General features: G+C 37.6%; 1 protein-coding gene and 1 pseudogene across 1 annotated transcript; both read left to right on the top strand.

Moving 5' to 3' along the window:
• Positions 1-448: 448 nt before the first annotated feature.
• Positions 449-1250, top strand: LOC139039737 (olfactory receptor 4D9-like; annotated as a pseudogene).
• A 6782-nt stretch (positions 1251-8032) lies between these two features.
• On the top strand, positions 8033-8968 carry LOC106846489 (olfactory receptor 4D10). Its single transcript, XM_014865286.2, has one exon. The coding sequence runs from the start codon at positions 8033-8035 to the stop codon at positions 8966-8968; it is 936 nt and encodes a 311-aa protein (XP_014720772.2).
• Positions 8969-15500: the final 6532 nt, after the last annotated feature.

Genomic DNA, 15500 nt, shown 5'->3' with positions numbered 1-15500 from the left:
GTGAACAAAAATTTCTCATGTCAAATTTATGCTTATTTTTTATTGTTTTAGGTGTCATATTTTAGAGTAAAAGTAGAATTGAACAGGTTCAAAGACCTGTCAGCTGTGTTTCAGGGGCCACAGTGATAGAACCAACCTGTTTAGGTGACTGAGTGAAAAACCTGGGTATCTTCCATCTAAGGGTAGCATACAAAATTGTAGACATAGGGCGTGCATAAAAAAACATCCTCCCCACTAAAACACCAAACTCAAGTAACAGAACACACTACAGTAGATTTAATATCCCAGTCTTTAACTGTGCTGTACTTTCTTCTAGAGATATGCTTCAAAAAGAATTTGTGACCCAATGGTTCAGGGAAATTATAGAGTGAAAGAATCAATTTTCCTGGGAATTACCAAGTTTCAAGAGCTGAGCTGGGTCTTATTTGTCTTCTTGTTTTTCGTGTACATGACAACTCTTATGGGAAACCTCCTCATCATGGTTACAGTTACCTGCAAAGCTCACCTTCACACTCCCATGTACTTCCTGCTCCACAGTCTATCTGTTCTTGACATCCACTTTTCCTCCATCATAGCTCCTAAGGTCCTAGCTGATCTTCTATCAGAAACAAAAACCATCTCCTTCAATGCCTGTGTCACTCAAATGTTCTTCCACCATCTGGCAGGTGCAGATGTTTTGTCTCTCTCAAATGGCATTTGATTGCTATGTAGCCATCTCAAAACCCCTCCATTATATGACCATAGGGAGTAAGCGATGATGCGCTAGCCTGGTTTCAGCCTGCTGGTTGGGGGCCTTTGTCCGTCCTATCATGAAGATTTCTCTGTTGCTGCCCCTTCCCTTCTATGCAACCAATGTTCCTCACACTTTCTACTGTGATGTCCCCCAGGTTCTCAAACTCACTTGCACTGACACTGTCACTCTGGAGCTCCTGATAATTTCCAATAAGGGATTAATCAGTTGGTTTTTACTCTTCTTTCTCCTCATATCCTACACAGTCATCTTGAAGATATTGAGATCTCATACTGGAGAGAGCAAGAGGAAATTCAACTCCACCCGCACCACACACATCACTGTGGTGACGGTGCACTTTGTGCCTTGTGTCTATGTTTATACCTGGCCCTTCACTGCCCTCACCACAGATACTGCCATTTTGATCACCTGCACTGTCATCTCTCTTTTGCACAATCCTATGATCTACACCCTGATGAATCAGGAAATGAAGTCGGGCATGAGGGAACTAAAGAAATGACTAGGACATTCAGAAAGGATCTAAATTCTATAAGGATGACATAACACTAAAATTTAAAGACAGATATCAAATTTCACTTTCTCAAAATGGCAAGAGATCACCTTAATGCTAAAAGCACAGGGGCATCTATGGATACCATGGAGTCATAAAAGAGGCGGGTCCTATATTATGTGCTGGGACTTATAGGTGATACTGCTTTAAAGTGAGGCCTAATCATGACTTTGAGTACCCACTCTCACTTATTCATGCCTCAAATATTGACAAAACACATATTACGTGCCTCACAATGGTAGGACTAAGACTGCTGCAGGAAGATTAAAGATAGTCACTGTCCCACAGTCATATTCCAAGATGCTTTAAGAGGATATGGTCAAAGCGCTGTGGAAATATTGTAGGCACTTTACTTGAGAACTTCAGAAGAAATTTGACCATAAGTAGATGTTTTCAAGGGGAAAAAGGCAAAGAGGGGCAATCCAAGGAAAGAAATCAATATGTGCAGAGGGAGAGAATAGTATAAAAGTGTGCCACATTATGCAACAGTCGGCTCATTATAGCAAGGAACTAGTACATTCAAGGAGTTAATACCAGTATTTGATATTTAAAAGGAAATTTCAAGATGAAGAACTCCATCTATGGTCACCTGAGCAATGCAAATCCATGACTTCTACAGGGGAGAGAGGATCCCCATACTCACTCCAAGGCTATAGTTTCCTCCTGGGCAGAAGGAGGCAATGATGTAAGAGGGAGTATTCAGAAAGAAATAACACTGATGGGTACAGGCTGTGGAAAACTCACACGGATTAATGAAAGGCTTAAGGGAAGACAAATACTAAGCATTTGGGAAGCAGCTGACCATTACATAGCAGGATTATCCCAGTCGCAGACTGGACAGGCCTAAATTTCCCCTTTGTTTCTGTTTTTTGGTTTTTTGGAGGTTATTTCCCAGCTTTGTTGAGATATAGTGGACATGTAACATTCTGTAAGTTGAAGTTGTACAACATGCTGATTTGATAAATTTGTATAATACAATATGATTACCACCATACCATTAGCTACCACCTCCATCACATGGCATCACATAATTAACATTTCCTTTTTGTGGTCCTCATTGTTTCTGCACTTAGAGACCTCATAACTTTATGCTTCCCACTCAATCCACTAGAAGGTAAAGAAAAGATATAAAAAGCACAAGGATTTAATCAGTGGATCTGAGAATTTGCTAGTCTCTATGAAATGAAAGGAATGAAAATGGTGCTAGGAGAAGGTTTATCTAACAATCCAGCTGATATTTCACTGAGATCTATTGTTGGCTTTACTGTACAATGACTCCCACTATGATAAAGCTCAAGCCATAGAAACTGGAACTCATTTATTCATCTGAGTAAATAAACGCTGTGACAAAAAAAAGTTCAAAATGGAAGTAGTGAAAAACAGTAAAAGTTTGTTTCCTGCTCATGTCAAAGGCCAGAACTGGTCTTCAGAAAGAGATGTTCCATGCACTCATTTAGAGAGACAGGCTTCCGATGCTTCCATCTTGGGCTCCACCTCTTTCTAGATTCTCAGAATCTTCTCCATTCATCCAGAAAATGGAGGAAAGGAGAGAGGATTAAGAATTATGGTGAGAAAGGAGAGATGGTTATGGGCCAGTCCTGAAAGTACTGTGCATCCCTTTTGACCACATTCCATTGCCCTGCTCTTAGTCATATGGCCTCAGTTAATTACGAGGGAGTCTGGAAAATTTAATCCTCCTCTGTCACCAGAAAAAGGAAGAGAACATGGAAGACGATGAACTCCAACAATCTCTTCAACATAGTAGTTCATTACTAAGAAATTACAATTGGATTAGACGACAAGGACTAAGACTTTGTCTCTAAAATGATTCTCTCAATACGTAGAAACATTTGCTGGAAGTACTACTGCACCCTTGGAATTCACAGAGAACCAAACTGAAATGAGGGAGATATGGGGAAAGGAAATTTAAATAAGAGGAAGAAAAAGGTGATCAAGGTAAGCCTGGGAACTAGAATGACAGTAGGCTAGAAGGTCAGGTCCCAAAACATAGTACACTGGAGGAGAGTGTCCAAAGAAGACTAGTCAAGAAGACAACCCTCACTTATCCTCATACTTTCTATAAGCTAGTTGTAAACAAACATTTAATAGTGCAGAAGCTCCTGTGGAGATGCGTGCCATCTTCTTTGTTGATTACTCCTTCATGTGTTCTATTTTATGCCTATCACACTTATGACTTCGAACTATATATAAAACCATAACAATCAAAACAGTAGAGTACTGAAATAAAAACAGACATATAAACCAATGGAACAAATCAAAACCCCAGAAACAAACCCATGCAAATACAGTCAATTACTTATCAACAAAGAAGCCAAGAATACACAATGGGGAAAGGATACTGTCTTCAACAAATGGTATAGGTAAAACTGGATAACCACATGCTTAATAAAGAAATCAAGCTCCTATTTTACACTATTCACAAAAACTAACTAGGAATAGAGTAAAGATTTAAACATAAGACGTGAAATGATAAAACTCCCAGAAGAAAAAATAGTGTAAAGTTTCCTTGATATTGATCTTGGCGATAATTTTTGATATGACACAAAAAGCACAAGCAATAAAAGCAAAAATTAATAAATGGGACTACAACAAACTAAAAAGCTGCTGTACAGCACAAAAATAATCAACAAACGAAAAGACAACCTACAGAATGAGAGAAAATATTTGCAAATCATAAATCAGATAAGAGGTTAATATCAGAAATATGTGAAGAACTCAAACAACTCAATAGCAAAAACACAAACAATTCAATATAAAAATGGGCAGAGGACCAGAATAGATATCTTTCCAAACAAGACATATAAATGCCCAAAAGTTATGTGAAAAGGTGCGCAACATCACTAACCAGCAGAGAAATGCAAGTCAAAACTACTGTAAGATATCTCTTAATATCTATAAGAAGGTCTATCATCAGAAAGACAAGAAATAACAAGTGTTGGCGAAGATGTGGAGAAAAGGAAACTCTTGTGCACTGTTGATGGGAAAGTGAATTTGCACAGCCGCTATGTAAAATAGTATAGAGGTTTCTCAAAAAATTAAAAGTAGAACTATCATATGAGCCAGCAATCTCATCTCTGGCTGTTTATCCCAAAGGAAATGAAACCAGGATCCTAAAGAGGTATCAGTACTCCCATGTTCATTGCAACATTAGTCATAATATCCAAGATATGGAAACAGTCTAAGTGTCCATCAATGGATGAATGGATAAAGACATGGTATATATATATATATACAATGGAATATTATCAGTTATAAAAAAGAAGGAAATCCTGCCATTTGTGACAACTAGATGGACATCGAGGGCATTATGCTAAGTAAAGTAAGACAGAGAAAGACAGATACTGTATTATCTCATATATCTGTGTAAACTAAAACTCTAAGCTCACAGAAACAGAGAGTCGTATGAGGGTGCTGGGGGTTTGGTGAAATGAGATGTTGGTGAAAGGGTAAAACTCTCAGTTATAAGGTGAATAGTTTTGGAGATCTAATGTACAGATGGTGATTATAGTTAACAATACTATAATGATACCTGAAAGTGGCTAAGAGAGTATATCTTAAATGATCTCATCACATACAAAAAAGTGGTACTTTTGTGAGGTGAGGAAGCTGTAAATTAACACTATGATGATAACCATTTCGCAACATATAAATGTATCAAATCGACCATTGTATACCTTAAACATAAGCAATGATACATGTCAATAATATCCCAGAAAGCAGGGAAAAAAGAGAAGAATTACCCATCCCAAACACACAACCTGTATCATGAAGTTTTTAATCTGTATAGACTAGTTCAATGTACTAAAAAAAATGGAAAAGCAGGTAAATCCAAACCCATAAGCATTCCGGAAACAGTGAAAGTGCGTTCTACATAAGAAAAAACCATTCAATAATTTGAGTTAAGCGTGAGTAACTATTGTAATTTTGTAGACAGCTTTACTAACATAACTAATCTAGCAGTAATCCAAATTGAGAGATTCCATATGAATACAGTATTGGAAAACAGGAAAAAATTGCATTCCTCAAAGATCATCTAAGTCATGTTTCTCTACATGTGGAGACATATAGCAACATCATGAGACTATAACAAGTCTGCGTATAATTAAATACTGGACTAGGAGCAAAGGCTTTAAGGTCCAGTTCTCTTCTAGTTTTTTGAGAATCGAATTGAAACATTTATATATAGTGTCCTCTTAGCTTTACAAGCGATGAAAATTGGACCCTTGTAGTCTCTTGGGCACAGAATTTGGCAGGTTTTAAAATAGTTCTGATTGAGCGATGGATAAACAGATAGATTTCCTCTACTGCCTCTAAATAATTTGGACAGAAACCAAAATGTATCTGTCTATGTGTGTGTGTGTGTGTGTGTGTGTGTTTACACATGTGCATGTCTCAGGAGCTTCTTAATAACTCCCACTGAAACCTCATCACTAAGAGCAGAATCAGACACTGACTTCCCCTTCCTTGTCCAATATTATTCCCTTTGTAGTTCTTATATTAAGCCTCAAACTGAGAGATTTGTATGTAAGACAGGGACACAGTGGAAATTCTTGAAGATGTGATTCTTTGAATCTGCCCTTTCTTTCCTGAAAGGGGAGAAAGACACTAAGATATTTAGTCTTCCAAAGGCTCTGCCTTCCAAAACAACATTTTCAAGAATTAAAGTCACCAGTGTTCTGTTCTGTACTGTACCAATAACTTACAATTTGCAGTTGGAGTTTCAGGATCAAAGATATTAGGTAAAGACGTTAAGCTTTTAGCTAAGGTAAAGGTTATGGATAGTGAAATTGAGATGTAATTATCAATTATGTATAAATACTTTGATATTTTCCAGGTATATTAAATGCTTCAGAGCCAAGATAATCTTCTCAGTGACAGAAACAACAAAGGTGGGTATTAACTATTGGAAAGAGAGATGCCGTGTTAAGAGGGATTTAGAAATGTGGTCCATTCTGTGTGAGAGAAGGCATGATACATTTGTTATATCCTTTGAGCCGCTTATTGGTGAGGCCACCTCAGACCAAAGTCAATGTAAATTGGGTTTCAAGAGCGCCTTTCTGCCAAATTCTTATCTTCAGACAGACTCTGTCAGACATTCCTGTTATACAAAATTAGACATTATACATATAAGATTGAAGCAGGAAAAAAACACTGTTTCTTCCATCCTATTTCCATCTCTTCCTTCCTTTAAACCAAATATAGATTCGTCATATATTCTGTAACAAAATCAAGTATAATAATAATACTTACTAAAATATGGTGGGGAAAATTAAGTAAATCAACTTTTCCTAAGTCTTAACACATAGTAAATACTTAAAAAATAGTAGCTTTTGTTACTGCTGGAAACCATAATATCTCCTATCCCCCCCAAATCTACTTCTATTCTTGTGACACATTTCACATTTTATCTTGCATTATGTTCATCAGTTTATAAAAATCATCCACTTTTGTTAGGCTACAAACACTTAGACAACGTGGTCTGATTTATCCATATACATTTGAAATTACAAGAAGTGTTCACTTTCTAAGAACAAGGTGGAGAAAATAATAATTACAAAATTCCTAAGAATTATCAATAAGAGTTTGTTAAAAATAGACGTTATAGGAGCCAGCCTTGTTGCACAGTGGTGAAGTTGGCTCACTCCACTTGAAAACAGATGTTAGCTCAGGCCAATCTTCCTCACACACAAAAAAAGGCATTATTCTAATGATACCGTTCTCTCTCCTTACTGTGGGACACCTCCACTCTCTTGATCCACAAACAGAAAGAGGCAGAGGAGAGTGTGGTTGATACAATATGAACCATCTCTCAAAAGTTGGTCACTATCTTTATTCTTTCCCCACACTCAAGCAAGGATCACATCAGTTATCCAAGATGAATAAGCTCTAGAGAATTGCTCTACAATATTGTAACTATACTGTATTGTGCAATTAAAAATTTGAGAGGGTAAGTCTCAAGTTTAAGTTTTTTTCTCACAATAAAATAAAGATATTTTTTGAGATTAGAATTTACATATTGTTTCAATCTGTTTCCCAATAATACATTTTAAATATGTTTAAATAATTATTAAGCAAACAATCTGATTAGTATAAGGAAATCACAATGACAAGGTACCTACATGGAATAATCAGCAGTTTTAAGAAATTCAATGTAAAATGGCCAACAGCAAGGAAACTGACTGATGCCACACAACATTGCAATAAGAAACTGAATAACATCCTTTTATTCAGAAAAACAAGAGCCTCTTGGAGTCACCAGAATATTTGCTAATATGAATTTTAAACTTGTAAACAATACGTCTACAATGACTGGAGACAGTTCTAACTTATCTTTGTATATAATGCTTCAAATGGTTCAGGAAATTCAATAAATTTGTGTGGAATAAAAAATATTTATAAAATTTTAAAACAAATAAATTAATTAAATAAAATATGCAGTGCAAATGTCTCTGCTGAATATAAATGCTTATTCTTTTCATAATAGTTTTATAGGAACAGAATTATTGAACAGCTTTGCGTGTGATAATTTGATTTGATCACCAAACTGATTGCAATCTTAAAAATTTGGACAACTCAACAAATTACAAAGACCACAGTCACATGAAGAAGATTCTGAAATTTCATTCTTAGTGCTTAGGAAGAAAATAAAATAGCCAACACTTTTCAAATGAAGCAGCTTGAAACAAAAGAGAGAGAAAGAAGATGACTCAATGGAGCTGAAAAACGGCACCAGGGTCAAAGAATTTATTTTCCTTGGCCTAACTCAGAATCAAGAACTGAATTTTGTCTTATTTCTTTTCCTGCTTTGGGTGTATGTGACAACTCTGCTGGGAAACCTCCTCATCATGGTCACTGTGACCTGTGAATCTCGCCTTCACAACCCCATGTATTTTTTGCTCCGTAATTTGTCTATTGCCGACATCTGCTTTTCCTCCATCACAGCTCCCAAGGTTCTGGTGGACCTTCTGTCACAGAGAAAGACCATCTCCTTCAATGGTTGCTTCACCCAGATGTTTTTCTTCCACCTTGTTGGAGGGTTGGATGCATGTTCATTGTCAGTGATGGCCTTAGATCGGTATGTGGCCATCTCCAAGCCCCTGCACTACGTGACCATCATGAGTAGAGGGCGATGCACTGCCCTCATTGTAGCCTGCTGGCTGGGGGGCTTTGTCCACTCCATCGTGCAGATTTCCCTGTTGCTACCCCTTCCCTTCTGTGGACCCAATGTTCTTGACACTTTCTACTGTGATGTCCCACAGGTCCTCAAACTCGCCTGTACTGACGTTTTCATGCTTGAGCTGCTGATGATTTCCAACAGTGGGCTGCTCACCACATTGTGGTTTATCTTCCTGCTTGTGTCCTACACAGTCATCCTAATGATGCTGAGGTCTCAGGCAGGGGAGGGCAGGAGGAAAGCCATCTCCACCTGCACCTCACACATCACTGTGGTGACCCTGCACTTTGTGCCCTGCATCTATGTCTATGCCCGGCCCTTCACTGCCCTCCCCACGGATAAGCCCATCTCTGTCACCTTCACTGTCATCTCCCCTCTGCTGAACCCCTTAATCTACACTCTGAGGAACCAGGAGATGAAGTCAGCCATGAGGAGACTGAAGAGAAGATTTGTGCCTTCAGACAAGGTATAGACTGGTCATTCACTCCTTGTCACTGCCTTTGAAAATGTTTGTACATCCAATAACCTGGATTGTCTAAAGGATTTCTAAATAATCTTGATATTTCTACTAAGATACACATGATTTTCGAAGATTCTGATCAGTATGCAATAATAATGTGAAAAGAGAGTTTTCATGTTACAAAATAAAGTAGAGAAATCAAATTGCTAGCTGGAGATTTGCATATTGCTTACGCAATGCAGACTTGGAAGAAATAAAGAAAACAGAATCGATATACACTCAAAAATCACATTGAAATTGTTCTGGGTTTTATTTCCCTATTCTATTGCAATATAATTGAGAAACACAAATGTTGTTTACTTCGGATGTACAACTTGATGTTTTGATATACATATAGATTGTGAAATGATCATTGGGAGAAAATGGGTTTAGGTGGAATCCTTCACTGTTGTTTCCTGCAACTGCATGGGATCTACAACTGTCTAAATAAAATTATCAATAAGAAAAAGCAAAAATATATATACTCAGACATTCCCATTATATACACGTTACCAGGAAGTGTGCTGAGATACATAGGAGAAACACAATGCGTCTTGGGCATGGATTCTATAAGGAATTTCTTGATGTTATCACATTTTAATGAGGTAAACACATTCAGATTACATTCCTCCTCTGACTCTCTTATATGACTAAATTACTATTACCTGAATATTTTTCCATCTAAAGCCTACACTCCAGTGGCTGAGTGCAGGTTCCTTGAAGCCAGCACATCTTGAGTTAGAATATGGACCTCAATAACCATGAGTTCTGTCACCTCATGTAAGGCCCTTACTCTGGCCGTCCTCTGAACCCCACACCCGCTGTACATACTTCCACCACATCCCTTCAGTGACTTGGGCTCAGCTTGAGCACATAACTCAGGACCTTGTTTCCAATTCCCTGTCCTCCTTCTTTCCATCCGCCCCAAGTAGGACAATGCTTTCTTTATTGTATCCCCAGCACCTGGCACAGAAAGTAGAACATAGAAAACACTCATAAAGATGGTTGAATTACAAAACTCAGTGAAGGAACATCACCTATCACTCGTTTCTGTTCCTCAAGTCATTGGAGAATAGGGTTAACAAAACAATTGATTCATTGTTATTCTGTTAACATTGCTCCCTAAAAATGACAGAAATTTATGAAGCTGCTTCAGGCTATGCATATCCATTCAAAACGGTTGGCATGAGTGAAAAACATTATTCAATATATGAGCTTGGCTTTCTGCTATTTACAGGTGCTGTGAGGTTTTCTTTTTTGCCCCTCATTTCTGAAGGTATATCCTAGATCTTAAAATTTTTGAAACCAGAAAAATGTTCATGTTGCAGTACAAATCTCAGTACAAAAATCAGACATGCAAAGGTCCTCAGGTTGGGATGTGCCAGGTCTTTGTAAGAAGATTAGAGGAAGCTAGGAGGGGACAGGTAATAATTGAAGTCAGAGAAATAATGAGGCCATGGGACTAGACCCTTAGGACCTTTTAAACCACTGTGAGGATTTTGACTTTCACATTAAACAAGAAGGGATGCATTTGAAGGGCTTTGAAGAGCAGAATAGTGATGGATGTTTTAACAGAATTGCACAGGTTACTGTTATGAATGGAATGAAGAGGGGTGAGAACAAAAACAGGGAGACCAAATAAGAGGTCACTGCAACATTCCCATGAAAGAAAAAATGAAGACATGACTTAGGGTAGTAATGATGGAGGTGGTGAGAATTTTAAAAAGTCTGAAAGTTGAGCAACTGGGAGTTACTGATGAATCCATTGTGGATTTCCTGGTTACAAATGTGTCCTGTGAGATCTCCATCACCCAGTTTCTTCATCCGCCCATTGAGAGCTCCTTTACTCTCGTCTACATAACCCTTCCAGGTCCAATGGCTCCATCCAATACTGTGTGGTGTCACACTTCAGGATTCACTCCCCATGGGTGAAACTACCTAAGGAAGTTGTTCAGAATCCCTAAGAATAGACATTTATGTCCCAATAGGAAATCTACTAAGAGAAAACATCAGAGGTCGGGTAGGATTCTGGCTAAATTGACCTAACAGGATTCTTGCTGAAGGCAGGCCAGGGTGATAAGATATCACTTAGGGGATGGTGGATGGTGAGTAACCTGATTAGATACTGAGGGTGATCAACATGGAGGGTGGGGTATTTTAGCTAGACTGAATTAGCAGAATTCTTGCTAAAATTGGACAATGCAGAGACAAGCATGGAGGTCCCAAAGTTGAGGCTTAGGTGAAAAGTTCAGGGGAGCCTGAGTAGTTTGGTCAAGGAGAGAATCTTTGTCACTGCTAGAAACTTTTAGACCCTACACAAAAAGTATGTTCTTAAGAACATGTGTCTGAGTCACATCTTGAATACCATCACTGAAACCACCTCACCATCAGCAGAACTTTTCCACAGGGACATCCAACTATATTCCCTCTGATAATTCTCACACTTGTTCTGGGATTAAGAAACTGGTACATACGATGGAACACTGTGAATCAGTGTGGAAAAGGCAAGGAAATATTATTCCCTGAGTCTGCCTTTTTCCACATAAAGATAGATGGGAAGCCACTGAAATCACTGGCCTTCAGAGGGGTATTTAACAGAATTTTCTGAAGCTGAATGATTTCCAAGGTACATGTGGACATTACTTAAGATATTAGAGAAGGAGGTAGGAGATTTTAGGAAAGAAACATAACTCTGCGTGAGTGTGAACGGCCGTGGTGCCTAGGTGTCTATGCATAAGCATGAGAACAAAAGAGTGAGAAAAACTGAATCTAGATGGAATCGTTAATATTTATAAATATGTTTTGACTAAAAACAATGAAATATATACACAGCATGCTACATTCCAGGGTAAACATTTACAGACAGACAGCACAGCTAAGAAATATGCACAAAGAGGATATTGTGAAGTGACAGCCATAAAAATGAGTCCAGTTTGGAAGTAGGGAAAAGGAAGTTCTTTTCTCATGGGATCCCTTGAATTGCACAAACAAGAGATTTTTCTCAGGCTTAGTTACTGTAGATAGATCTCCTCAAACTGATATGTACAGAGGTTTTTCTTATGCTAAATTTAAAACTAGAAAGAAAATAAAATATTTCAAAAAAGTTGAAAGAATCGGACAATGAACACCTACATACGCTTCCTTACATTTATAAAACAATAAAAATTTTATAGCAATGATTTTCTTTTTTATGACTTTCCGTGCACACGTTTGCCTTCTTTCCAGCCAAACTTCCAATTCATAAGCAATTTTTGTATCTTCAAGCGGTCCCCTAAAGCCAAATCTCCCTTCTCTCCACTCCCATGTGTCCCAAACATGTGTGTCACCTCCTCCCTGCAGGTTCCTCTGAGCCTCTTGGTGAGAAGTTGTCCTTTTCTCACCCACAGATCGTCTGTCTTTAGATGATCCCCATCACTCCCATAATACTATTGGATTTGTTATTTTCTACTGGTGTTGGATTATATTCATTTCTCTCAAATAACCTAGGAATCTGCCAATTTTCTATCAATATTTGTTAAATAATAAGATGGATTACAAATAGCAGAAAAATGGAGCAGAAGGTAGAGGATGTTGGCTGAATTACGAAAGGCAGTTTGTGGCTACTTTTCTGAAAACAAGCCTGACTTGTGGTCTGAGAGACTATACCTTCTACACTTCTGTGTAGACCATAGTCTATTATTTACAGGGAGTCCCTATGGAAGCCTATCATAACTAGGTAGGACCTCCTCATTACCTCTAGTAACTGTACTGAGTTGATCTTTTCTGCAATTATTTCCTCTCCTTAACTAGTCAGAATTGGTAGCTCGGCTACCACTTAGTTCAAAACACTCAATTTCCTGATGAACATCCATGTTAAGGTTACCCAACACAGTATTTATCATAGCAGATAACAAACCATGTATGCTGAGACTCTGCATATGTTAATTCACCTAATCCTCATAACTTCCCTGTGACGTGGGTATTACTATAATCCCCATTCCAAAGTTGAAGTGGAGACTCCATGAGGTCTCTCACTTACCCAAATCACACAGGGACAAAGCCAAGACTTGAAGCCAGATGGCTGTCACTGCAGAGACCTGCACCAGACTTCTCTGGTCTGCTAAGATGTTGTCAGAAAAGAAACCAAACCAAGCAAGTGCTCTCCTTACTACCAAACTCTGTCACCACCCTCTGGGCCACTCTCATTGACAGTAAAGAAAAATACCCTCTATTTTCCCCAAAAAAGTATGTTCCGATGATGTTGTTTTAGAATACATCTTCTGGGAAATGTACAGCTCCTCTAAAAGATTGTCAGTACATTTAAAGGAGCTGTGTGCCTGTGACAGTTACTAACCTGGAGTTTTACTTTAAGGTAACACACACATAAGCACACTTATTATTGATTAGGCAATGCTCTAAGTATTGATGCTTTTGCATAGATTAATTCATTTAATCCTCATGAAAATCACACACGGAAGATGCTACTGTTTCCAAATACTGAGGCCAAAGGGGTAAAGTAACTTCTCCTGTAGCATAACCAGTAAGTACCCAGCTGGGATTGCAACAGGCTGTGTGATGGCAGAGGCCCCAGGTATCCGCCTGCATGCTCTGATAACTCTTGGTAGCTTTTGTAGTTTTCCATATTAATAGACTTTGGACAAAATTGCATACAGAGGAAGACAACTTGAATGGAAAGTGAGCTGGGTAAAAAGAAATATCTTCATCTGAACTGGAAAACACACCCAAAAAAGTGAGAGAAGTCACTTTCACCTTTCTTTTGTTTCTGATTATGATAAGAAAAAGGAGATAAACTGCAAAGAAAGAAATTAAGTCCATTTGAAGGATTCACCAAAAAAAAGAAAGAAATTCAGAAGCAAAATGATTATATTGTAAGCACATGCTTAACATTTTATGAAACTGACAAACTGTTTTCAAAAATGCTTGCATCATTGTACATTCCCACCAGAGTTACAATTCCTCTACATTTTTGTCAGCTCTTGACATATCCATCTTCTTTACTTTAGCCATTTTAATAGATGTGCTGTTATCTCACTATGGCTTTCATTTGTATTTCCCCAGTGATAAATGATGTTGAGATTCTTCTTACGTGCTTATCTGCTATCCCTATATCTTCTTGTTGAAGTGTCTGCTCAAACCATTTGCCCATTTTTTTCAAATGTGTTGTTTGTTTTCTTATTGAATTTTAAGACTTACAGCTGTCGTACTGCTAGTTACTTACCCAAGAGAAATGGGAACATATGTCCACACAAAGACCTTTACACAAATATTCATAGCAGCTTTACATGTAATAGTAAAAACCTAGAAACAACCCAAATGTTCATCAACAAGTGAATTGATAAACAAAATGTGGCCTATCCATACAATAATAAGGAACGAACTATTGGTACACACAAAAACATGGGTGTATTTTGGAAGTGAAACAAGTCAGACAAATAGTACATATTGTAGGATTCCATTTATATAAAATTCTAGAAGCTGCACACTAATGGATAGTGACAGAATGCAAATCAGTGGTTTCTTGAAGAAGGAGGAGCAGAGAGAACATATTACAAAGGGTCACAAGGACACTTTTGCCATGATAGGTATATTAACTATCTTAAACAAAGTGATGATTTCATGCATATATGCTTATATCAAAATTTATCAAAGTGTACACTTCAAAGACATGAGTCTACTGTATGTCAATGATAGTGCAATAAAAAAATAACTTTTAAGAAATAAATTTGACCAATAAACAGAAGAAAAGCTCTGAGTTGCCAGTTTTCCTTAATAGTTGAGGAGTTATTTAACATACAAGGGTTTTGGTACCTAAAGTAGTTTAAAAACAGAAACAGAGAAATTCCCTTAAGCAACAATAGAGCAATAGAGAAGAATTTTATAGCTTTAAAGTTTTCTGATTTTTCACAGCATCAAATTTGTGATTCAAAAAAGGGAGGAGTGCTTCTGTGAAATTCAGTCTGAAGACAACCAATCTATAGACAGGAGTTCTTAAATTATTTAAATGGAGCACCCAGTCTGGGAAAAAAACCCACACTCATGTGGAACCTCAAAGAACCCCAGTTGTACCAAATAGGCATTGTCTTATCCACACACCAAACTACATCCGTTTTTGTATCCCTCGTGCCACGATCGTCCCTTTCTGAGTGTTAAACATTCACCTCTTTATCTTGGATACTTATAACTTATATTCTGAGAACATTATTTTTATGCATTTTCTAAAATACTTATAATTAACAGAAGAAAAAATAATTAAATGCATGTTTGTGTAATAAGATGTCATTTTGGACATGTTAACAATAACCTTGGAAAGGCTCTTCATGTGGTGATAACACCTCACTAGTTTTCAGACCTAATACCTAACTCTGTAAACCTGAATCTATTAAGCGGGAGTAAACCCTTTCTGAAATAACATTTTAATTTTTTCCAAGCTACATGAGGAAAAAGAAACATGATTCAATGGAGTTGGACAATGACCCCAGGGTAAAAGAATTTGTATTTCTAGGAC

Source organism: Equus asinus, unplaced genomic scaffold (assembly GCF_041296235.1).
Source record: "Equus asinus isolate D_3611 breed Donkey unplaced genomic scaffold, EquAss-T2T_v2 contig_800, whole genome shotgun sequence".
NCBI classification, from domain to species: Eukaryota; Metazoa; Chordata; class Mammalia; order Perissodactyla; family Equidae; genus Equus; species Equus asinus.
Note: the sequence above shows the minus strand (reverse complement) of the source record. Positions and strands in the feature narration are given on the sequence as shown.

What these genes read in the sequence shown, in the direction of transcription:
- LOC106846489 (XM_014865286.2), top strand. Translation starts at nt 8,033, where the DNA reads ATGGAGCTGAAAAACGGCACCAGGGTCAAAGAATTTATTTTCCTTGGC.